Source organism: Delphinapterus leucas, chromosome 3 (genome assembly GCF_059928025.1).
Source record: "Delphinapterus leucas isolate spDelLeu-1000000601 "Yukka" chromosome 3, BTC_Dleu_Yukka2, whole genome shotgun sequence".
Lineage (NCBI taxonomy): Eukaryota > Metazoa > Chordata > Mammalia > Artiodactyla > Monodontidae > Delphinapterus > Delphinapterus leucas.
Genome location: NC_143131.1, coordinates 61,868,729 through 61,893,792, shown reverse-complemented (window position 1 = coordinate 61,893,792; position 25,064 = coordinate 61,868,729). Strand labels below are relative to the sequence as shown.

The window sequence follows — 25,064 nt, the reverse complement described above, 5'->3', positions numbered from 1 at the left end:
GCTTAAGTTTTTCCATTTGCTCTCAGAGCTCAAGACTTCCTGAAGGACATGCCGACATTTCTCTTAATTTCTTAAATTCAAAAGTATAACTCCAAATTTTCCATGTGTGTATTTAACAGTCAAGAATTCCATTTCCTTTAAAATCCTATTTTTGACTTGGTGGAAAAAACATGCTTTTTTGTGTTAAGAAAAGTTGTTTCTTGATTTCAAACATATTTTGAAAAATAACAACAAAAGAGCTTAAAGGTCACTTTCTGTTTGGAGTGGGAATCCTATTTTTCTGGTGGTCATGAGCTGGGCTGACTTCATTCAATACATCCAGTTCTGAAATACTGTGGAGACTCCCCTCAGAAACTTAAGCTTGTGTGTTAACTTAAAAATTCTGTGTGCTAACAGAATTCTTGTTCAGTTGAAATAACTCTTCTGCTGACTATGAATTTAGAAGAACATTATCAGAATTTTGGGTTGCTTTTCAGCTCTCAGAGGTACTTGTAACTTTGCTTTTAATTCCCCATCCTCCCTCTGCCCCAGGTAGTGTTAGATGGCAAAGAACTGTCACTCAAGGGTGGCCCTTCCTTGAGTTTCGACATATGTATCCTCTGACATTTAATTTGTTTCTCTCTTCACTAGGAAAGAACTGCAGAGTCAGAGATATAGAAAACAAACGTATGGTCACCAGAGGATGTGGGGGAGGAGGGATGAATTGGGAGATTGGGATGGACATATACACACTACTATATAAAATAGGTAACTATGGGCTTCCCTGGTGGCGCAGTGGTTGAGAGTCTGCCTGCCGATGCAGGGGACGCGGGTTTGTGCCCCGGTCCGGGAAGATCCCACATGCCACGGAGCGACTGGGCCCGTGAGCCATGGCCGCTGAGCCTGCACGTCCGGAGCCTGTGCTCCGCAACGGGAGAGGCCACAACAGTGAGAGGCCCGCGTACCGCAAAAAAAAAAAAAAGGTAACTAATAAGGACCTACTGTATAGCACAGGGAACTCTACTCAGTACTCTGTAATGACCTATATGGGAAAAGAATCTAAAAAAGATAGGAACTTCCCTGGCAGTCCAGCGGTTAAGACTGTGGGCTTCCACTGCAGTGGGCACAGGTTCGAGCCCTGGTCAGGGAACTAAGGATCCCCCATGCCACACAGTGTGGCCAAAAAAAAAAATTAAAAATAAATAAATAAATAAAGAGTAGATATATGTATAACTGATTCACTTTGCTGTACACCTGAAACAAACACAACATTGTAAATCAACTACTCTCCAATAAAAAACAAACAAACAAAAAAAACAACTGCAGACTCTATCCACAATGCTCATAACCCAGGAATCTGAGCATGTTCTCAGTGACATAATCTTGAATTTTCCTAAGAACGGATTTAAAAAAAAAGACACAGAAATCTAATCACCCAATGCCTTTGGTAGAGATTGTGCTTTTTTTTTCTTCGAGTTTCATTCTCTGCGCCCCAAGAAGCCAACCTTTATGGGCTCCATCACCCAGGTTCCCTTGACCTCTGGGGGTAAGTTAAAATCAGGAGCAATGGGGAGGCATCAGCAAGAGATCAGAGGGTGGGGGGAGAGGAGGTCTGTGTATTCCCTCCTCCACTCGTTTTAGGCCTGGGGTGGTAACAGCTTTCCCTAATTGCTAGGCCCTGGGGTGCTTCACCAGCTCTTGTTGGTTCCCTTAACCCTGGCCATGCCTCTGCAAATCACCTCTTCATTAACCGCTGTTCAGCTAAATCCTTAGACTGGCCTTCCTGACAGGCTCTAAAGATACAATAAAATCTTATTCCAAACAGATACCAAGCAAACTTTCAGGTTTATTAATAGAGGTTACATACATTTTTTTAAAAAAAGAACATAAAAACAGTGATGTAATATTTTATAAGTACATACTGATAATACAGTAATGAGTCTTATTAAGTCAGAGGTATTTTAATATAAACAGAATGAATGAACAATGACAGTATATCTCCACTAAGTTGGATAAAATGAATATCGTAACTAAATTAATAAAAACAATGTTAGCTTCTACTTACAAGACATACTTTTATGTAAATCGTTCTATGGCATTTGGAAACCATTTGCTTTTTTAAATAGGTAAGTACTTGCCTTACAACTTTCTACTCTTTTTGTTTAAAACGCCAACATTTTTTCATAAGGAAAAAAGATATAATTCAACCTAATTTTCAAATTATTTTCTCAAATACATGAGGATATTCTGTACTTGATACTCATCATAGCTTGTAAAATCATCTCATTAACTCTTAAAAAAGTGAATGGAAAATAGAGAATAATTCTCCTGGATTTCAAAGTCAATTCCATTTTCTTCTGCCATTTCTAATCCGACTAACATAATTAATGTTTTAAAAATCTGACTTGAGTAATTTATTGAACAAAACATTTGTAAATAGGGTCCAATTAAGACAGGCTGAAGGACTTAATCTTTTTTTATTCTTAGTTGTCATTTTGGTTTATTTTTTTCAATCTCTTTTATGTAAAACTTTGTTTTCATGTTGATACATAGTCAGATTGGCGATCATATTATGTACAGAATTTATAATTTTTATCTTGCTTGAATAACATTGTAATAAAACATTTCATATTCTGTTACTGAAGGAGTTATTTTTAAAAACACGCTTCCTGTACTATATTATGTTTATCTCAAGTTATAACCACAGGAAGAAGTAACCCAAATGTTCAAAGTTCTTTACCTGCCAGGATTATGTGGAACTTGCTTGGTGACATCTGGCTAAAAGCACTTCTTTACCTAATGATGTGTTTCTTTCACACGTCCCACTCTGTGTATCGGCCCACTTTGTTATTCTTGAGAGCAGGTTTCAGTCTGATTCAATTCTATTTGCCCAGCACCCATTAGAGTGCTTAGAGCACACGATGGGTGTCCATGTTTGCTATATAGGTGTTTCCACCTGGGAATGGTCCTTGCAGCATAACTGCTAGAAGTGAACGTGCCTTCTTTCTCCATGCTTAAAATGGGCAGTCTTTTATATCCATTATCTCTTGGGATAGCACATCCTACTTCGCCAACTTCTAATAAACATGATAAGTGCACGGCTAATCCTTGAGGGAATCCCAGCAGGAGACAGCAAACACGGTGGTCCTGATCTCTCTGAACTCGCCCTGTCTTGTATCTACTGCTTGGAGTCCTTCATCTGGGGGCAGGGTGCTTTGAAAGCCAGCCTCAGGTCACTGGTGGGACCTCTGCTCATTCTTAGTTTACACACATGGCATGTAAAACAGCAAAAATGCTACCCATATTATCTGTTTTAATGATTTTTAGAATTCAAACTTTGATACGTTTAACATGAAAAACAGCAGAACTTTCTCTACACACAGATAGTACTAAGTCTCATCCCTCAATAACTTAAACATTGCTGTTGGACAATTTCAAAACACTTACTGGCAAAAGTTGTATAAGTCCAAACTGTAGAATCCCTCACTATTGATGGACTTCTTCAGATGTTCAGGGCTAAACTCCAACCTAAACTTTGCATATGGAATCAGAGAATCAGAGTTTACTTCCAAAATCTCTGGTGAAAAAAAGAGAGCGTTTCAAAGTGCCTATTCTATACTGCACTGCAAATGATACAAGTATATGTGTATAAATACACATATACACACACATATATCTAAAATAAATCACGTAAATTTATAAAAAAAGTGATATTTCAGTTCTTGTTGTAACACTCTCTTGTAATAACATTGTTTTCTATTCCTGTTATTTTTTTTTCCTGTAACTAACAAATATATATGCTTAATGGCTCTCATAAGGAGGCATGTAAATCATACATTTGTTGTTTTAGATGGTAAAGTAAATACTTTTTGTCAGGGACTAAGTAGAATCCTCAGGTTATTTGCTTTTTTAACATTTTCTTTTTAACTCACTGTCGGTCCCTTTTCCTAAGTTAACAGCTTTTTGTACACGCTGCTATTCAGGTTACTAGAGCAGGTGTCCATTTTACTTGCCATCAACTGACCGCTGCTGTTATAACTGCTGGGATCTGAACTTTCTCTACAGCATAAGATACTGTAGAGGTACCTCTGGCACTCAGAGGAAGCATAGTAGTAAATCAAGGGGTCAACGCAACAGCTTATGCTGCTGACACAGACACACAGGAGGTAGGCAAAGTAGGCAGCCTCTGTCATGGAATTCTGGGAAAGGAATGCGTAATGTAGAATCAGCAGGATGTTTGTGGGTCCAAAGCAAAGGACGAAGATGCAGAAAACAGCAGCTGACAAGAACAAAGCCCGGGACTTCTTGCTCTGGTTGGCAACCGTGGAAGAGCTAAGAGATCGGATAATAGACACGTAACAGACTGTGGAAATGATCAACGGCACAAAAAAGAAGATGGCAGAGAAGGCCGAGAAGTAATATGAGTAGTAGCCTTCGAGCAGCGTTTGGTTGAGCACATCGTGACAGGTGGTTATGTTGAGCCCCGGGACCTGGGTGGTCTGCTCCTTGAGGAGCAGAGGTACCACCCCCGCGATGGCCATGGCCCAGATGGCCAGACAGGTAAAGGAAGCCCTCCCCAGAGTACGCCAGGAGAGCGACTGCATGGGGTATACCACAGCCAGGAACCGGTCAATGCTGATGACCGTCATGAGCATGATAGAGGCATACATGTTACAGTAGAACGCAGCGGTGATGAAGCGGCACATGGCAGACCCGAATCTCCAGTCACTTCCGGAAAAGTAGTAGCTGATCTTAAATGGGAGCACAGACACAAAGAGCACGTCTGCCATGGCCAGGTGCAGCATGTACACCACGGCGGGCTTCTTGATCTTCATCTTCAAGGTGAACACGATGATGGCCATGATGTTCAGAGGAAGGCTTACGAGGAACACGCCGGTGTAGACGGAGGGGATAAAGAGCGTCAACCAGGTGCTGGTCAGATATCCTGAGGCATCTTTTGAGATGAACTCGGGGGGTAATTTTTGAGGAGGACTGCTTCTATTGCCGGAGCTTAATCTGTCTTCTCTGAATTCACTTTCATTTTGGTCCTCATCCTCCTTCAGTGGGATTGGTTCAAATATATCATTGGGATTCCTGAGAAAAAATGTCCGGGGACCCAGAGTATCATTTGTTGCTTCTGACTCTGAAAAGTAAAAATTTTAAAACGAATTACAAAGGAAAAAGAGACAAGGAGAGAGTACAATTTACTTTTGCTTTTTGTTTTCTTCCTGGGAGAGTGGGTGGTAAGGAGCAGGTGATACTCAAGGGGATCACAGACTTTATCAGGGAATTAGCTAACTCGAAGTAGTGTACCACATTTTGTTCTGGCACAGCAAACCCTTTTCAAACTCTGCTCCTCAGAGATATGAGGTGAACGATACACTTTCAGAGATCTGCAGACATCAGGAAAGGCTGAGGACGTGATGTGAAAGAAAAGAGCCGTAACTTCTTTTCTATACGAGCCACTGTCTATATAAACAAATCACTCCCAGGCTATGTGACTTCTCTTTCGTCCGTATGTCTGCATGTATACATTTTCTCCATTTAGCTTGTGGCCACCCCTTGAAATCCATTCTTCCTTGTGGAAAAATCCACATAGAAAGTTGAGGGAACATCTTAAAGGTTACGGAGCTACAGGTGAACTTGAGTAGGACCGAGGGCACCCATTTCCATGACAGTTATCCATGTGACAGTAGCTGTCCTTTACTAGCTTCAGTTTGTTTACACAGTAGAATGTCGCAAATCTCTCATCATATTTGGGTCCAAGCCACAGTCTCAGGTTATCGTCTAATGTAACCACAAGGTACCTACCACACCGTCATCTTCCTGTCTCCTTCCTTAGCGGGCCAGTGGAGTAGATGTCCTAGGCCAGTGGCCTTCCTCAGCTCAGTTCCAAAATGCCACATGCACGCAGGCAGAGGCCAGGCCAACCAGGCTCTTTTGAGTATCAACCAGAAGTCAGTTGCAAACGTCCTTCTTTTATTACCCTCCTCCACCAAAAACATCCATGTGAAATGTTCATCAAAGAAATGCAGCACTTAGCAACCAGCTTAGGAACTCAACCAGCTTTTCCTTCCCAGGAGCTTTGCTAACATTCTGTCACTGAGGAGACTCAGACAGAGAGCCTTTGCTGGGCCTTGGCAAGCTGAGGAGTGGGGAGAGAAACCACAGGGGGAAAAGGATGAGGTTTCTATCCCTGGAGGTATTGGCCACAAAGGCTGGGTACACACGTCACTCAGAAGTGATGTTAGAGGAATGAAAACTGGCTGGAAATTGGGTAAGTACAGTGGATTTTTAAGCTTTCAGTTTTATTTTTCAGTAGTGGAACCTTCCTGCAAACAAAAACTTACACAGAGAGGCATAATGCAATAAAAGAGATAGTTCTGCTTCTGTAGGGTCCTACCAGACCCTAGACAAAAATTACAAAAACCTCTGGATCCCTTTCCTCCCCCAAATCAATGACCTGAAGTTATTTAGGTTCACAGGGTCATGTCAGGGAGGGGAGGGATGGATCTTCAAAGAAAGGATGGCAACCAATGGGTTTCTTGTTTTCAGTGGCTTTTAGCTTGAGAGAAGGCCAAAGTCAGTGCCACAAAAGATGGTTGAAACTCGGATAGAAAACCCATAGTCTCTATTGCCTGAAGAACCAGAGGACAGAGTTCAGGGCAACTACAATCACTGGAAAGTGAGGAGAGAATCTCAGAAAAGAAAAATTCAGAGAGGGACAGAGAGAGCACCAAATTCCAGGGCAAATTCTGCCCCAGGCTTGGGTTGACTCTAGAACCTGCACACTCAAGGAAGATGTGAAGCAGAGTTAACTGCTAGAGTTAACACATTTTTGACTGGAGATGTATTTTGGCCACAGGTGTTAGTTTCTGCAAAAATCCCCGGGTCAATAATGTGTTAAAAGAACGGAAGTGTTATTTGAACTTCTTGCTCAAGAGGAAACGTTTGCAGTTTGAGTTCAACCAAATTAACTGCCTGCTAAAGCAAAAACACCAACATTCTTTGGAGAAATAAAACAAAATCTTGAGTCTTTACAGTAGGATAATGTCCAGCAGACAATTCAAAATCATTCGATATAAAGAGAATCAGGAAAGTGTGACCCAGTCTCAAGAGAAAAGGACAATCAGTGGAAACCAATCCCAAGATGACCCGGATGTTGGAATTAGCAGATAAGGATTTTAAAGGGTATGTTGCAACTATGCTCAGTGAAGGGAAGAAAAAGATTTCATTGAAATGAATGAAAAAATAGAAAATAGCAACGAAACCAACCAATGGAAATTCTAGAGCTAGAAAATAAAATACAATAAATTGGCATCTATTTCCAAAATGAAAAGCAAACCTAGAGTAGCACCAACCGATACACAGTAGAACAGGGCCTGGTAGTGAAAGCTGGAGGTCAGATGACCTCAGCAAGAGCATGAGTGGGTCCCCTGAGGGTAAAGGGGTGATCTGGCAGATCTGTCACAGGGGAAGAACAAAAAATCTGCAGTGATCTGTATCATTTTCACAGACGTAAAGAACAAATGTATGAATACCAAGGAGGGAAGGCGGGGATGGGATGAATTGGGAGATTGGGATTGACATATATACACTACTAGGTATAAAATAGATAACTAATGAGAACCTACTGTATAGCACAGGGAACTCTACTCAATGCTCTGTGGTGACCTAAATGGGAAGGAAATCCAAAACAGAGGGGATATATGTATACGTATAACTGACTCACTTTGCTGTACAGCAGAAACTAACACACCATTGTAGAGCAACTATACTCCAATAAAAATTAATAAAAAACCAATCTGCAGTGATGAGCCTCTGAGTACACATATACAGCTAGATTGTTCCCCAAGGGTAGGAAACTGTTCCTATTGAACTCTGAGTCTCCAGTACCCTGCCCCACATGTGGTAGGTATGGACCTTAAGTTGGCTTTTAATCACGGATTTGCATTCTAATACTGGCTCTACCAGGAATCACTTAACTGCTCTGAACTAAGTCTCAGAATCATTAAAATGGGATCCCAATACCTGTCTGGCCTACAAATCTGGCAGCCAGGAGCATCACATGTTAAATAGGATATATGTTCACTTTGTAAACTTCAAAAATTAATCAGCGTAAGAAATTATTCTTCTTCCCCTATCACTTCAATGTGGTTTGCTTTTTGCTCACTCTCAATCATTTTAAATTAAAATGGAATCTGTCCCTCTTCCCTTCCTAAACATTTAGCACTGTTTGGTTTATCAACCTTTTCCCGAAGTATCGCTTCCTTCCCCTTTCGAGGCATCTAATTCACTCTGTGCATCTTGATCCAGTCACATGGGGGCCTGACCCTGGTACAACGGCCCCTGTGGGAAGTGAGGCTACCCTCGAGGTCAAGAATGTGTGGGAAGCGGAAGAAAAGAATGAATGAGTTCTGGCATTTTAAGGCCACAAAGATATGTGTCCTCAAAAACGCTGACCCACAGGAACCTTAAAACAACATGACTCTCTGCTGTAGCTTTGGGGACCTGGCCAGAATGAGGACTCCTGTCACGCATGGAAGGAAGAAAAGTGCAGGCACGCATGTGTGCACACACACGTGAGCATCAGGACATGACCTAGAGGAGTGACACCTCTTGAAAACTACTGAACACTCACAACTAAGCTCTTAGATGCCATCACTTGGTCTGAAAATTAAACTCTCATTAGGCTTTACTCTGTATTTAGTACTTTGGGAACGAGTATTTGTTTTCAAAATTTTCTTCCCTGGCTAGGCCTTCTTGGGCAGTATGGTGTTTATGACAGAAACATTATACGCACTGGAACATGACATTTTATAGGCTGGAGCCCAGGAAGAATGCATAATCCCTTGATTAAATATCATTACCTAAGGTATCACCTTTTCTTGCCACCATAGGTTTGATATTTTGGCTTTTATGGGATAACAGAATGTCAGCAAATTTTGTTTGTTTGTTTAACTATATACCAACATCAAAGAAAGAACAAAACCAATCCCAGGTGACTAGATAAATCCAACTAGCTCAAGCCCCTTAGGTTGAAATTTGAGTTTGGGTATGTTGCTTTTCCTTTAGTCCTAGCCCAACTCATAGGTCAAGGAGAAAGTGCCTGTCAGCGTACAAAAAGCTCTTGTAACCCATCTGTGTTTTTATTTTTAAGTTATGGTTTAAAAAAAAAACAAAAAAAACGAAGTCAGGTCCTAAAATTGGTTCTCATACTTGTTGCTAAGTTTCACTTAATTTAGGTTTCTCTAAAATGGCTCTAGAGTAACTTTGTTGTTCACCATAGCATATTGCTAACGAGCTTAAACGTGGACTCTAACTCTGAAGATTTTTAAAAATTAGTTAGTCAGGCACAGTGCTTTTTCTGGCTTTGACGAGATCTGGCCTTGGAAGCAGAGTGGTGACCAGATGCTCTCTCAAGGTCCCATGTGATCCTGGAAGTTATTTATACCATTTCATCCTCCCACAACATGCCAGCCTTGGTTCCCACTCAGAGCACTGGCCTATAGGGCTCATGCTTTCTGGGAATTAAGAAAGCAGAAGTCCCAGGACCTCGCCTACATACACACACACAGCAGGAGAGATGTACCCTGCATTTCTCCACGAGTGACTCAACACTACAGGTTAAAGAGAAATAAAGAGGATGATGGAAAAATGATGGAAACATACTAACTCCAAGCAGAAAGCAGCAACATTACAGGAATACTCCACTGTCTCAAATGCAAACGCACACCATGAAAAGAAGTGCTCCTTAAAGAAATGGCTGGTTCCAGATCTGGGGGGAGGAAAGACACAAGAGGAGTCTTGAACATCTTCAAAGAATATTCGGGTCAGGTCAGAAAGACTCTGAAGTCGATCCAAAGAGAGCTCCCCATTGGCCAAAAATCATTAAGAGAATAATGATGGAAATGAATGGAAACGCTGGAAACATGTCATATTTGTTAAGATCTATGAGTTCATAATGATGCTCAAAGGAAAATAAAACCTTTTTTGTCACTGTTGGAGGAAATGAGGGGACCCAGTCTGAAAATTGGTAAATAAAGGCAAGATTCAAGCATTTATCTTACCTTTTCTATAAACAAAATATTTCAGGGAAACCAAATAGTCAATGAAGGAAATTTCTATTTTATAAAATAATTCCAGCTCATAAACACAGAAGCAGTAACAGATTTAGAAACGCATCTTAAAGTTCTTAGTGAAATCAGATTTAGAACAATGGTCATCAGTTGTTGCTAAAAACGTTAGGTGAAAGGATAGGTGATAGGGAACTTTCTAACAAGTGGAACACCTGACAACACCTGAGTCCAATGAGTAACCTTAAAATCTCAAAAAGAGAGACAATCTTGAGGTGATGAAACAGGTGTGTACACAGCACCACTGCTCAGGTAGTCTTGCAGAAAAACAAACTTGGATCAGGTTAAGCCTCCAGATGGACCACATTACAGAAAACACAGAGGACAGAAGGGCATGTTGAACACCCCTACAAGATGCAGCTGGCCAGATCCAGTATATAGAAAAGTCTAGAAGACGAATGACCCTGTTTCTCTGACAAACAGCCTTGAAACAGGAGGAGAGGGAAAACCACTACAGACTGAAAGATTTAAGAGACACATCTACCTAATGCAACAGTGGGCCATGTTTGATCCTGATTCAAATAAATCAACTGTAAAAAGTATTTATGAGACAATGAGTAAAATGTGAACACCGACTGAATAGTACATGATATTAAGAAACTGTCCGTTTTTTTAGGTGTTATAATGGCATTGTGGTTATGTGAAGAAAAGAGTTCTTATTTCTAAGGATATAGACTGAGGCATTTATGGATGAAATGATACAATGTCTGGGATTTGCTTTAAAATTGAGGAAAGTGAGGATACAGATAAAACAACATATAGGGGGTAACTGCACTGTCAACTTTTGGTATGTTTGAAAATTTCCATAATGAAAAGTAAAAATAAAAAAAGAAGAAAAAGAAAAGCAAATATTTTATGCACATTTACTTGCCACTAAAAACTAAGGACAACAGATCCACCAGAGGGGAGACAGCAGAAGCAAGAAGAACTACAATCCTGCAGCCTGTGGAACAAAAACCACATTCACAGAAAGATAGACAAGATGAAAAGGCAGAGGACTATGTACCAGATGAAGGAACAAGATAAAACCCCAGAAAAACAACTCAATGAAGTGGAGATAGGCAACCTTCCAGAAAAAGAATTCAGAATAATGATAGTGAAGATGATCCAGGACCTCGGAAAAAGAATGGAGGCAAAGATCGAGAAGATGCAAGAAATGTTTAACAAAGACCTAGAAGAATTAAAGAACAAACAAACAGAGATGAACAATACAATAACTGAAATGAAAAATACACTAGAAGGAATCAATAGCAGAATAATGGAGGCACAAGAAGGGATAAATGACCTGGAAGACAGAATGGTGGAATTGACTGCTGCAGAAGAGAATAAAGAAAAAAGAATGAAAAGAAATGAAGACAGCCTAAGAGACCTCTGGGATAACATTAAATGCAACAACATTCGCATTATAGGGGTCCCAGAAGGAGAAGAGAGAGAGAAAGGACCTGAGAAAATATTTGAAGAGATTATAGTCGAAAACTTCCCTAACATGGGAAAGGAAATAGCCACCCAAGTCCAAGAAGCGCAGTGAGTCCCATACAGGATAAACCCTAGGAGAAACACGCCGAGACACATAGTAATCCAATTGGCAAAAATTAAAGACAAAGAAGAATTATTGAAAGCAGCAAGGGAAAAATGACAAATAACATACAAGGGAACTCCCATAAGGTTAACAGCTGATTCCTCAGCAGAAACTCTACAAGCTAAAAGGGAGTGGCATGATATACTTAAAGTGATGAAAGGGAAGAAACCACAACCAAGATTACTCTACCTGGCAAGGATCTCATTCAGATTCGATGGAAAAATCAAAAGCTTTACAGACAAGCAAAAGCTAAGAGAATTCAGCACCACCAAACCAGCTCTTCAACAAATGCTAAAGGAACTTCTCTAACTGGGAAGCACAAGAGAAGAAAAGGACCTACAAAAACAAACCCAAAACAATTAAGAAAATGGTCATAGGAACATACATATCGATAATTACCTTAAACGTCAGTGGATTAAATGCTCCAACCAAAAGACACAGGCTTGCTGAATGAATACGAAAACAAGACCCATCTATATGCTGTCTACAAAAGACCAAATTCAGACCTAGGGACACATACGACTGAAAGTGAGGGGATGGAAAAAGATATTCCATGCAAATGGAAATCAAAAGAAAGCTGGAGTAGCAATACTCATATCTGATAAAATAGACTTTAAAATAAAGAATGTTACAAGAGACAAGGAAGGACACTACATAATGATCAAGGGATCAATCCAAGAAGAAGATATAACAATTATAAATATATACGCACCCAACATAGGATCATCTCATACATAAGGCAACTGCTAACAGCTATAAAAGGGGAAACCGACAGTAACACAATAATAGTGGGCGACTTTAACACCTCACTTACACCAAGGGACAGATCATCCAAAATGAAAATAAATAAGGAAACAGAAGCTTGAAATGACACAACAGACCAGATAGATTTAATTGATATTTATAGGACATTCCATTCAAAAACAGCAGATTACACTTTCTTCTCAAGTGTGCATGGAACATTCTACAGGATAGATCACATCTTGGGTCACAAATCAAGCCTCAGTAAATTTAAGAAAATTGAAATCATATCAAGCATCTTTTCTGACCACAACGCTATGAGATTAGAAACGAATTACAGGGAAAAAAAAGTTAAAAACACAAGCACATGGAGGCTAAGCAATACGTTACTAAATAACCAAGAGATCACTGAAGAAATAAAAAAATACCTAGAGACAAATGACAATGAAAGCACGACAATCCAAAACCTATGGGATGCAGCAAAAGCAGTTCTAAGAGGGAAGTTTATAGCTATACAAGCCTACTTGAAGAAAAATCTCAAATAAACAATCTAACCTTACACCTAAAGGAACTAGAGAAAGAAGAACAAACAAAACCCAAAGTTAGCAGAAGGAAAGAAATCATAAAGATCAGAGCAGAAATAAATGAAATAGAAACAAAGAAAATCATAGCAAAGATCAAAAAAACTAAACGCTGTTTTTTTGAGAAGATAAAATTGATAAACCATTAGCCAGACTCATCAAGATAAAGAGGGAGAGGACTCAAATCAATAAAATTAGAAATGAAAAAGGAGAAGTTACAACAGACACTGAAGAAATACAAAGCATCCTAAGAGACTACTATAAGCAACTCTATGCCAATAAAATGGACAACCTGGAAGAAATGGACAAATTCTTAGAAAGGTATAACCTTCCAAGACTGAACCAGGAAGAAATAGAAAATATGAACAGACTAATCACAAGTAATGAAATTGAAACTGTGATTAAAAATCTTCCAACAAACAAAAGTCCACGACCAGATGGCTTCACAGGTGAATTCTATCAAACATTTAGAGAAGAGCTAACACCCATCCTTCTCAAACTCTTTCAGAAAATTGCAGAGGAAGGCGCACTCCCAAACTCATTCTGAGGCCAGAATCACCCTGATACCAAAACCAGACAAAGGTACTACAAAAAAAGAAAATTACGGACCAGTATCATTGATGAATATAGATGCAAAAGTCCTCAACAAAATACTAGCAAACAGAATCCAACAACACATTAAAAGGATCATATACCATGATCAAGTGGGATTTTTCCCAGGGATGCAAGGATTCTTCAATATATCCAAATCAATCAATGTGACAAACCATATTAACAAATTGAAGAAAAAAAATCATATGATCATCTCAATAGATGCAGAGAAAGCTTTTGACAAAATTCAACACCCATTTATGATAAAAACTCTCCAGAAAGTGGACATAGAGGGAAACTACCTCAACATAATAAAGGCCATATATGACAAACCCACAGCAAACATCAGTCTCAATGGTGAAAAACTGAAAGCATTTCCTCTAAGATCAGGAACAAGACAAGGTTGTCCACTCTCACCACTATTATTCAACATAGTTTTGGAAGTCCCACCCATGGCAATCAGAGAAGAAAAAGAAATGAAAGGAATACAAATTGGAAAAGAAGAAGTAAAACTGTCACTGTCTGCTGATGACATGATACTATACATAGAGAATCCTAAAGATGCCACCAGAAAACTACTAGAGCTAATCAATGAATTTGGTAAAGTTGCAGGATACAGAATTAATGCACAGAAATCTCTTGCATTCCTATACACTAATGATGAAAAATCTGAAAGAGAAATTAAGGAAACACTCCCATTTATCACTGCAACAAAAAGAATAAAATACCTAGGAATAAACCTACCTAAGGAGACAAAAGACCTGTATGCAGAAAACTATAAGACACTGATGAAAGAAATTAAGGATGATACCAACAGATGCAGAGATATACCATGTTCTTGGATTGGAAGAATCAATAATGTGAAAATGACTATACTACCCAAAGCAATCTACAGATTCAATGCAATGCCCATCAAATTATCAATGGCATTTTTTACGGAAGTAGAACAAAAAATCTTAAAATTTGTATGGAGACACAAAAGACCCTGAATAGGCAAAGCAGCCTTGAGGGAAAAAAACAGAGCTGGAGGAATCAGGCTCCCTGACTTCAGACTCTACTACAAAACTACAGTAATCAAGACAATAAGGTACTGGCACAAAAACAAAAACACAGATGAATAGAGCAAGATAGAAAGCCCAGAGATATACCCACACACCTATGGTCAACTAATCTATGACAAAGGAGGCAAGGATATACAATGGAGAAAAGTCAGTCTCTTCAATAAGTGGTGCTGGGAAAACTGGACAGCTACATGTAAAAGAATGAAATTAGAACACTCCTTAACAGCATACACAAAAACAAACTCAAAATGGATTAGAGAGGGCTTCCCTGGTGGCGCAGTGGTTGGGAGTCCGCCTGCCGGTGCAGGGGGCGTGGGTTCGTTCCCTGGTCCGGGAGGATCCTGCGTGACGTGGAGCGGCTGGGCCCGTGGGCCGTGGCCGCTGGGCCTGCGCGTCCGGAGCCTGTGCTCTCAGCGGGAGAGGCCGCGACAGTGAAAGGCCCGTGTACCGCAAAAAAAAAAAAGGATCAGAGACCTAAATGTAAGACATGACACTATAAACCTCCTAGAGGAAAACATAAGAAGAACACTCTTTGACATAAATCACAGCAAGATCTTTTTTGATCCACCTCCTAGAGTAATGGAAATAAAAACAAAAATAAATGGGACCTAATGAAACTTAAAAGCTTTTGCACAGCAAATGAAATCATAAATGAGATGAAAAGATTACCCTCAGAATGGGAGAAAATATTTGCAAACGAATCAACAGACAAAGGATTAATCTCCAAAATACATAAATAGCTCATGCAGCTCAATATTAAAAAAACAAACCACCCAATCCAAAAATGGGCAGAAGACCTAAGTAGACATTTCTCCAAAGAAGACATACAGATGGCCAAGAAGCACATTGAAAGCTGCTCAACATCACTAATTATTAGAGAAATGCAAATCAAAACTACAATGAGCCATCACCTCACACCAGTTAGAATGGGCTTCATCAGAAAAACTACAAACAACAAATGCTGGAGAGGGTATGGAGAAAAGGGAACCCTACTGCACTGTTGGTGGGAATGTAAATTGATACAGCCACTATGGAGAACAGTATGGAGGTTCCTTAAAAAACTAAAAATAGAATTACCATATGATTCAGCAATCCCACTACTGGGCATATACCCAGAGAAAACCAGAATTCAAAAAGACACATGTGCCCCAATGTTCATTGCAGCACTATTTACGATAGTCAGGTCATGGAAGCAATCTAAATGTCTATTGACAGATGAATGGATAAAGAAGATGTGGTTCATATATACAATGGAATATTACTCAGCCATAAAAAGGAATGAAATTGGGTCATTTGTTGAGACGTGGATGGATCTAGAGACTGTCATACAGAGTGAAGTAAGTCAGAAAGAGAAAAACAAATATCGTATATTAACGCATATATGTGGAACCTAGAAAAATGGTACAGGTGAACCAGTTTGCAGGGCCAAAATAGAAACACAGATGTAGAGAACAAACGTATGGACATGAAGCGGGTAAAGCAGCGGGGGGGGGGGGGGGGGGATTGTGGTGTGATGAATTGGGAGATTGGGATTGACATGTATACACTGACGTGTATAAAATTGATGACTAATAAGAACCTGGTGTATAAAAAAATAAATAAAATTCAAAAATTAAAAAAAGATTGAACGTAGAACAATTGGAGGGATAAAAAACAAGCAAACAAAAAAAACTAAGGACAACAGTTTTTGCTTTTGCTTGTCTTAGTTTTGAGGGGGGGAAAGTTCTTGAATGTTTGTGTGAACATAGTTTTACACTGAGAGAATTCATTTGATACCAAACCCTCCAAGGTTTTTCTGGAATATGGAGGAGTTGGTGTATGAAGAACACTTAACATTTGTCGACCACCTACTTACTACGTACCAGGTACTTCGCTTAAGGTACCTCATGTATCTGTAACATTTTTACGAGATAAGCATTATAACCACCATTTTATGGACAACATGGAGGCACAGAGAGGCTAAGTAACTAATACAACGTCACACAGCTAGGAAGTGAAGGAGCTGGGATCTGAATCCAGATCTGCCTGGTTCTAAAGCTCATACCCTTTGAACCACACCACCTTACCCTGTCTCTTTAAAAAAGTTGTGAATTCAGGACCTACTCCTAAAAGAGTACTACTTTTTTTTTCTCTAAGCATTTCACCAAACAAGTGAATCTACCCACCCTTCTGAACTATAGCAGGCAGGACATGGCCATGTGAATGTATAAGTTCAGTTGATGATGTGCACAGCTGTTGCTTGGGAATCAGGAGTCCTGCTGACCATGGTGACACACCAGCCACATGCCAACAACCCAGTCCTCACAGGACAGATGTAGTAAAGAAATGTTCAAGGACTAAACAGAGAAACAAATTTTTAAAATATTGTCCCAGATGCAGCAGAGTAAGAGCAAGTAAGTGAACAAAAACCTCTTATGGAAAAGCCAGAATTAAAGGTAGAATAAGGTACACACTGGCTGCAGAGTGAAGAAGAGATCACCAGTATATGAGGTTGCCTCTCCTCCCATCCCACCTTCTGCAGCAGGGACTCCACAGGGAGTCTAGGAAAGCAAACCGGGGGGAAAGCTGGGAAAGCGGAGGTTACAGGAAGTAAAGGCAACCAGAAAATGTAAATGTCAGTGCACCCAAGGCCATTGCAGGCACTAAGAAGTGTGTGGGTCCCCTCCTGAAGGCCAGGGCCTGACTTGTGGGGTCAGAACACTAGCAGGCCTCTCTGGGAAGGACTCTGATTCCCTGGCTCTCCCCCTTCCTCCAGGCCTGTTCTCCACCCAAAGTTACAGGCCCTGAGCCCAGCGTCCTGGGAACACTGCTCTCTACTCTCCAAGACGAGCTGAAAAGAAAACTAATTCACAGTAAAGGATGTTTATAATCACCAATTCCCCCGGAACCAAGCTGTCTCCACTCTCCAACCCCGCCCAAGTTCTACTGAAGTTTGTAAACCTGAACTCAAACAAATTATGTTCTAGATATGATAGAAACCATCATAAACAGCACTTCCTGGAAAGCAGAATGCTTCTTGTAAAGCCAAAAAGTACTTCAGTTGTGGTAACTGCAGAACAGTGTACTGCACCTGCTGCACTAGGTTTTAAATGATGGCAGAGAATTGACAGTGCTTATGAAATCAATTTACAGGACTTTAACAAGACTTTTAAAAGATAGAACAGTGTAGGGCTTCCCTGGTGGCGCAGTGGTTGAGAGTCCGCCTGCCGATGCAGGGGACGCGGGTCCGTGCCCCGGTCCGGGAAGATCCCACATGCCGCGGAGCGGCTGGGCCCGTGAGCCATGGCCGCTGAGCCTACGTGTCCGGAGCCTGTGCTCTGCAACGGGAGAGGCCACAACAGTGAGAGGCCCGCGTACCGCAAAAAAAAAAAAAAAAAAAAAAAGATAGAACAGTGTAGAAAATATTGGAATGCATAGCATGTGGTAAAGGTGAGTACTGGTTAGTAAAACTTCTGTTTCTATACACTATGATTGCCCATGGATATTTATTGCACACATAGGCAGCAACTGTGTCATCATGTAAAGCGTATTTCTTACAGTTCTTACGGCTGGTTAGCAAAAAAGAAAATACTGGAAAACACTCCTTTAATATACCATAATACCTGACTTCTAATCCACCATAGACTTGAAATATAAATAGATGAGATTAGATTATGTCCTTTCCTAAAGTTCAATAAATGTGTTTTGAAGTGCAAATTTCAGATTATTCCTGTTATTTCCAACAGCAGGTTCTTTTGAAAGCAAATAAACGTGTAAAGGCCGCTAATGGCCTTTTAAGCGGCAAAACATCATTGGATGCCTTGGGATGGAGGAAAAGGAGGTGTAACTTCGTGGGTTTTTCCAAGCCTTATCCCAAGGTCAATGTGGGAGAGAGTGTCTGGGGGAAGCTCAATCTAGAGAGTTATATACTCTGACAGTTTTAGGCATAAGCACGGGAGGGTGAAAGGCAGAATGAAAGAAACCACAAAAAAGGGAAACAAACAGAAAATGCTCAATGTTGAAACTGTGAGCCCTTGACACTAGCATCACAGTCAAAAATAAACCAAGGCCGTGGTTCCTAATGATGCTTCTGGGGTTTTTGTGAGTATCCCATAGTAAAAGGGATATAGTTCCCCAGATACAAAAGGCCAAACATTGTATGATTCCATTCATATGAAATATGGAGAAGAGGTAAACCCAGAGAAACAATAAGCAAATTGGTAGCTGCCAGGGGTTGGGGGTAGGGAGGGTGAGGGCTGAGTACTTGATGGGGACCGGGTTTCCTTTTGAGGTGATGAAAATGTTCTGGAACTAGATAGAGGTGGTAGGTGTACAACATTGTAAATGTATTAAATACCACTAAATTGTATGCTTAAAAATGGTTAATCTGGGTTTCCCTGGTGGCGCAGTGGTTGAGAGTCCGCCTGCCGATGCAGGGGACACGGGTTCGTGCCCCGGTCCGGGAAGATCCCACATGCCGCGGAGCGGCTGGGCCCGTGAGCCATGGCCGCTGAGCCTGCGCGTCCGGAGCCTGTGCTCCGCAACGGGAGAGGCCACAGCGGTGAGAGGCCCGTGTACCGCATTAAAAAAAAAAAAAAAAAAAAAAGGTTAATTTTATGCTTTGTAGATTTCACCTCAGTTTTAATTAATTAATTAATTGATTTTGATATTTATAGAGTTTATTTTGATATTAATCTTATTTCCCATTTTGATTCTCTTCATTTCTTTCTGTGGATTCAAATTACCATCTAGTGTCAATTCCTAACTCCAACATAGCTTCATTCTATGCCCCTCCTTTGCACGGTTATTGTCAAATATATATTACATTTCTAGGTCATATGCTCAATAGTACGATTTTATATTGTTTTATGCAATTATTTTTCTTTAATTCTTTTTGTCACAATTTAATCTTTTTACTTTTTCATACCATTTTTAAAGGTTACTTTCCGTTTACAGTTATTATAAAATATTGGCTATATTCCCTGTGTAGAAAAGTACTTGCTGATTCGTAAGAAATTTGACTTTCAGAGGTTTTTGGTTGGCTTAAAGCAGCATCACTGTCCAGTTTTGTGCCTTTTGTTGGGCTGAAGACCACAGCCTCTCAGTAACAGCCAATTAATTGGCACATTCATGATAGGGATCTATTCACAGACTGCCTTATCGTCTGCTTCAGAAAGGAAATGGCAGGATACCACAATCCATGCATCCATGTTTACTAAACACCTCTGTGCATGGGCTGCCAAGCCAAGGGGGCACAGACTTTGCCTTCCAGGGGTTCTGGGAAGCACAGCAGGATTACTTCTCTGCTGTCGGCCGGGGTGTGGGGGTGGGGGTGGGGTGTCTGGATGGCTTCCCCTCTACATTGGGTGGTAGAGAAAGCTTGCACTTAGGAAAGAAAGGCCTGTGATCAAATCCCAGTTCCACTTAATTGCACTTGTGACTTAACCTCAGTTTCCTTACCTGTAGAATGGGGATGACATCTACTCAAAGGGTGGCTGGAGGAATAAGTAAGGTAGTGTATGTCATGTACCTAAGCAGGGTGTTGGCTGTAGTAGGTTCTTGATATCAGGTGGCTGTTTTTAATTAAATGTGAACACGTGGGGTGTGGGAAGGGCATTTTGGCCAGAGGGAGTGGCCAGGGGACAGAAGCCAGAGAAAGTTCTACCTTGGAGGTTGAACTAGAGGGTGGGGGCCGGGTGAAGTACAGGTAATGTAACAGGCTATGTAATAGGGGAGGCTCTGTAATAAGGGAGGCTGGACAAGGCTAGGAACCCATTCTGCAAGGGAAGGGGCACCTCCCTCTATGCTAGGGAATTGAGCTTGACCCTGTGGATAGGAAGGCAGTACACAGAATCTCCCATCCAAACCCCTCTGCCACAGTCACCATCAGCTATTCTGGTACCTTTCACTCTCCAGATCTTTATAGAATTTATGAACATCACCTCTAGGACACTGACACTCTTTGATGAAAGCATCTCACTTAAATTGCCTGGACAAAGGAATGTAAACTGGTTAATGAACTTAGGAATTTCTCAACAAGTATCTGCTGAGTGAGTATCTGTTCTAGACTCTACAGGGATAACCTTATAACCTTAGCCTGGGAGACCACATACTCACAAAGTGACAATGCAGGAAATGCCAGAATGAGTGGGGGGACAAAAAGCCCAAGAGTGCTTCAAGAAAGCTCACACTGGTGGGCAGGGCCAGTTCTGGACGCATTTCCTATGGCTGGGGTCTCTCAGCTCCTCACATCACATAGAGCTGGTTAAGACAGACATTGTTTAGAGTTGCGGGTGCACAGTGATAATAAAAAGCAGACCTATTTTTGGTTGATTTTATTAGTGATTTAAAACTCCAAAGACAAAGCCCCACTTATTCCTTGCATCCGGGACCCCCTCCTCCATTTGGAATTTGGGTGCATCATCTCTGAGACTTAATTTCAGAATCAGCAAAAGGGGATAAACATTTGAGAGGGTGAAATGAGATAATGTGAACTGAAAATGCCTCCGGGTCCAGGGTTTGACCCAGAATATGGCACTTTTTTTTTTCTCAGAATATGACACTTAACATGAGTTCCTTTTCTTCTCTCATCCTCTTTTCTTCTCTCCCTCCCAAAGTGGTCCCAGAATCCAGTGTAGATAAATCAGCCAATGTTATTCAGTTCTCTTTCTGACTATGCCAGCTCTGTGCATCCTAGCATACCCCACTCGGGTTGACGAAAAAGTAAGAAGTGTGGCAGAAACAGCAGTCTTGACTTCTCTAGCTAACACAGGCCAAAAATCTTTGGGTTACTATGTGGGCCTCTTAGTGTTCCTAAAAGCATCACCTCAGCACTCACCCTGAGCAAACATGGAGAGCAGGGAAAATGCTGTCTCTTGTCACCTCTTAATCTCCATACGCCTACACTCCTTCTGGTGTGGAAACAATACAGAGTACACAGTCTTTCACAGATAATAAGAAAAACAGCTAGAATTTGTTTCTAAGTGAAAAAAAGGGGGCTGAAAGCTTACAAAGTACTATTGCTACAAAGAAATAAAAACATTTTCCCCCTTTTTTTTTTTTGCGGTACGCGGGCCTCTCACTGTTGTGGCCTCTCCCGTTGCGGAGTACAGGCTCCGGACGCGCAGGCTCAGTGGCCATGGCTCACGGGCCCAGCCGCTCTGCATGTGGGATCTTCCCGGACCGGGGCACGAACCCGTGTCCCCTGCATCGGCAGGCGGACTCTCAACCACTGCGCCACCAGGGAAGCCCCCCCCTCCCTTTTTAACTAGGGTTTTTACAGGCTAAAAGCAACTTCTCCGCCCTGCTTTAAGAGCGAGAGGTTGGAAAATACATTTATTTGCTCAAGCAGTCAGATACTTAAAAATACACAGTATTAGTAATGAATGTATTCTAGGTGAGAAACCTCCTGCTCCCAGCAGATCAGAAACTGAAATGGTTTCATCCCATAGTGTCTGAGGGAGCCGGATTCTGAGGAAGGGATCTCTTTCCTCAACTCAGTTGGAAGCTTGGAAGACTGGGTTCTAGAGAACAAACAAACAAAGCCTCCCAAGCGCCGCCACTGCCTCGTGGCTAGCCTGTTAGCACCCAACAACCCGCACCATGTCCGCCTCCTGCACACAAGGCCTGTGGTTTTCTACTAAGCGGGCCAAGGCACTAAGCTTTTCTCTACAACACTTTCCTGGCCTGCAAACTGTGCAAGAAAAACAATTCCAACAAGACAAAACTTCAGCGGGAGCGGTTCTCGACCGCGTCTTGAAAAACCCAGAACGTTTATTGGTGGAGCAACGTGAAACCCTTTCTTTTTGGGGTGGTCCTGGGAGAAACAGGCCACACGGTGACAACAAATGCAACGAGGTCCCGCAGGCTTCCCCAAGAAAATCCGACCCCGCTCCTCCTCCATATCCAAAACCCTGCCGCGGGGCCGGCTGCATCCTCCAAAACCCAGTGCAAAGGGGCATCAGCTGAGCCCGCAGCGGGGGTGGGACGGGCACCCCACCTGGATATGAGTTGGGGAGACTCCGATCTCAGCCCTAAGGCGCAGTCAGGGGCACCCACTGAGTCCCGGAGCAGCAGCGTCCCTCCTCCTCCCGCCCGCCCCATTCCCGAGGAAGCCCGGGATACGAGGCCGGGGGTGGGGACAGGGAGGGAATGCCGGGGTCAACTCTCACCTGGTTTGGGGCCTCGGGCGCGGGCCGACAGCAAGGGGCCGCATAGACTGAGCCCCGCGGCGACGAGCAGCAGCCACCGCGGCCCCATTGTCCGGAGGCTCAGGGCGTTCGGCGCGGTCGGTGCGGCGCTGCTCCGGGAGACGGGCCCCGCCGCCGGGAGGCTCGGGCCGCACGCTCTGTCCCTCCACGTCCTCCTCGCGCAGAGTCCGGAGGGCGGCAGGGGCGGGCAGACACAGCGCTAGCCGCTGGGCAGAGGAGGCTGCTCGGCGTGTCTGGCGGCGCTGGGCAGGACAAGGGGCGCTGGGCGCTGGCGGGGGCGGGGTGCGCGGCCGCCGGGCCGGAAAGGGCGCCCCCTGGCGTCGAGTGTGCGCCTCGACGCGGCCGCCGCCCGCTGCTCCCTCTGCAGTCTCTGGGCCACCCACGGGGCTCGGCGACCTAGCCGGCCCTCTCTCCCCGTGCGCCGGCCGCCCAGCGCCCCGGCTGCTAGACACTGCCCCGCAACTGAGACGTTGTTTCCTTGGCCTTCGCCTTGGACCCGCGAAGCTACCAGTAACTCAGTCTGGTGGGAACCTTTGCTCTCGGGGAGCAAAGACATTGGCAGAGAACCTCCGATCAGGGATGCGCCCCTCCCTGCCCTCAGGCCGGACCTCAGGCCGAGCAATGCGCAGCATTTGAAAATTCGGTGTTCAGCTACAAGTTTGAAAGTGACTTGTGTTTTTGTAATTTGGGGATAGTGGATTTAAAAGTTTATACTGTAGAGACAGGGTTGCCTGCTGATGAGAAGGGGCTCTTAGCTTTGAACAGAATTCTTGACATTTCTTACTCGCTTCCCTTTGTTTCCCTACTTAGATATTTCATACGTCGGGCACTTATTTCTTCGACAGAATGACTGCGAGTGGATACAATCATCCAGTACCAAGAACAGGTTCTCCGCGTTCGCACTCGGGCACGGCTGCAAATTTCTCCATCCAGAGCTCTCAGCCGCGCTGCGCATCCACCTGCGCGGCCTTTTCCGGAAGGCGGGCGGGCTGGGCTTTCCCCACGCGCCGGGCAGCACTTGGGCGCCTCCTGCGAGCGGGATGCCCGGAGGGCGAAGTGCCCAGGTAACTCACACTTTCTGCGCGTTACGACCCGAGTTTAATGGAGTTCGGCCAAATTCAAGTCAAGAGGGGGAGGGCACTCGAGCCTCTGGCTGAGGGGCCCCTGGGGGACAGCGCGGCTGAGGCTCCGCAGGGAGGAGTCCGCAGATTATTTTGTTTAGAGAGCATATCTAGTGAGTGCGTCTTTCAGACCGCAAAGGGAAATGGGTCCCCTCAGGGCTGTTTCTGGGAAAGTTTACCCGCAGCCCCTTCTCCTCCCAGATGTCGGGGTGTGTTCTGCACCCTGGGTCTGATAAACTGCTATTGAGAGTCACTGGTCAGGTTTCTAAGCTTTTTAAAACGGGAATTTCGCGCAGTATCATTCCCCAAGGAGAGCCCTGACACTTAAACCAGTGGAGAAAATACAGCAGAGACCATCTCGTTCTTCCCTGTATTCCCCCTCATCATCCTCAGAACACAGCGTCTTGTTGTACATAGAAGTTGCTCAGTAAATTACCGAATAACCCAATTCATTAACGCTATTTTTAAAAAAATTGCTTATTCAATTCTCGGAGGAAAACATATCCAAGAGTAGATGTGAATCATTAAAATTAGATATTTCTCCATTCTCTATCAACATACTATTTATTTTTTATCAACCTTAAGACGCCATTGATTGCAAAACGTCATTTTGATTTATGTACCACAAGCAAAGAAAACAATGGTGCCAATTAAACTGTGACATACCATTGCTTGCAAGATGCATCTCAATTGCAGGACTGTTTAAACACGAAGAAAGGCCATCTCAGAATCAATCAAATACAGGGTAAAAATATAAAAGTAATTAATATATGTGGCAAAATATTGTAACAGTTCAAGGATATAAAATGAAAAGTAAAAGTGTCTTCAGCCTTCCCTTCTAAGAACCACATCTGCTTGATGACCACTGTTAAAAGTTTCTGTCCATCATTCAAGAAATTGTAATCACATACAAGTATATATGTATGTATAGCCTTAAGAATGGAGTACTCTGACTATACTTTTAAATTTTATCTGTTTCATTGCTGGAAAATGTTTTAACCATTTTCTAAAACTAAAGTTTAAAAGGAATTTTTTTTTTTTTGCTTCATTATTAGAACAGCATGTACCTCTAGTGACAAAAAGAGG

The 25,064-nt window shown here is 42.5% G+C and overlaps 1 protein-coding gene across 1 annotated transcript; it reads right to left on the bottom strand.

Annotated features, from left to right (window-relative positions):
* Positions 1–1,805: 1,805 nt before the first annotated feature.
* F2R (coagulation factor II thrombin receptor) lies at positions 1,806–23,129 on the bottom strand. Its single transcript, XM_022594555.3, has 2 exons — positions 22,819–23,129; positions 1,806–5,122 (listed from the first exon to the last, which is right to left on the bottom strand). The coding sequence occupies exons 1-2, from the start codon at positions 22,904–22,906 to the stop codon at positions 3,927–3,929; spliced, it is 1,284 nt and encodes a 427-aa protein (XP_022450263.1). The 5' UTR covers positions 22,907–23,129; the 3' UTR covers positions 1,806–3,926.
* Between the last annotated feature and the right edge of the window lie 1,935 nt (positions 23,130–25,064).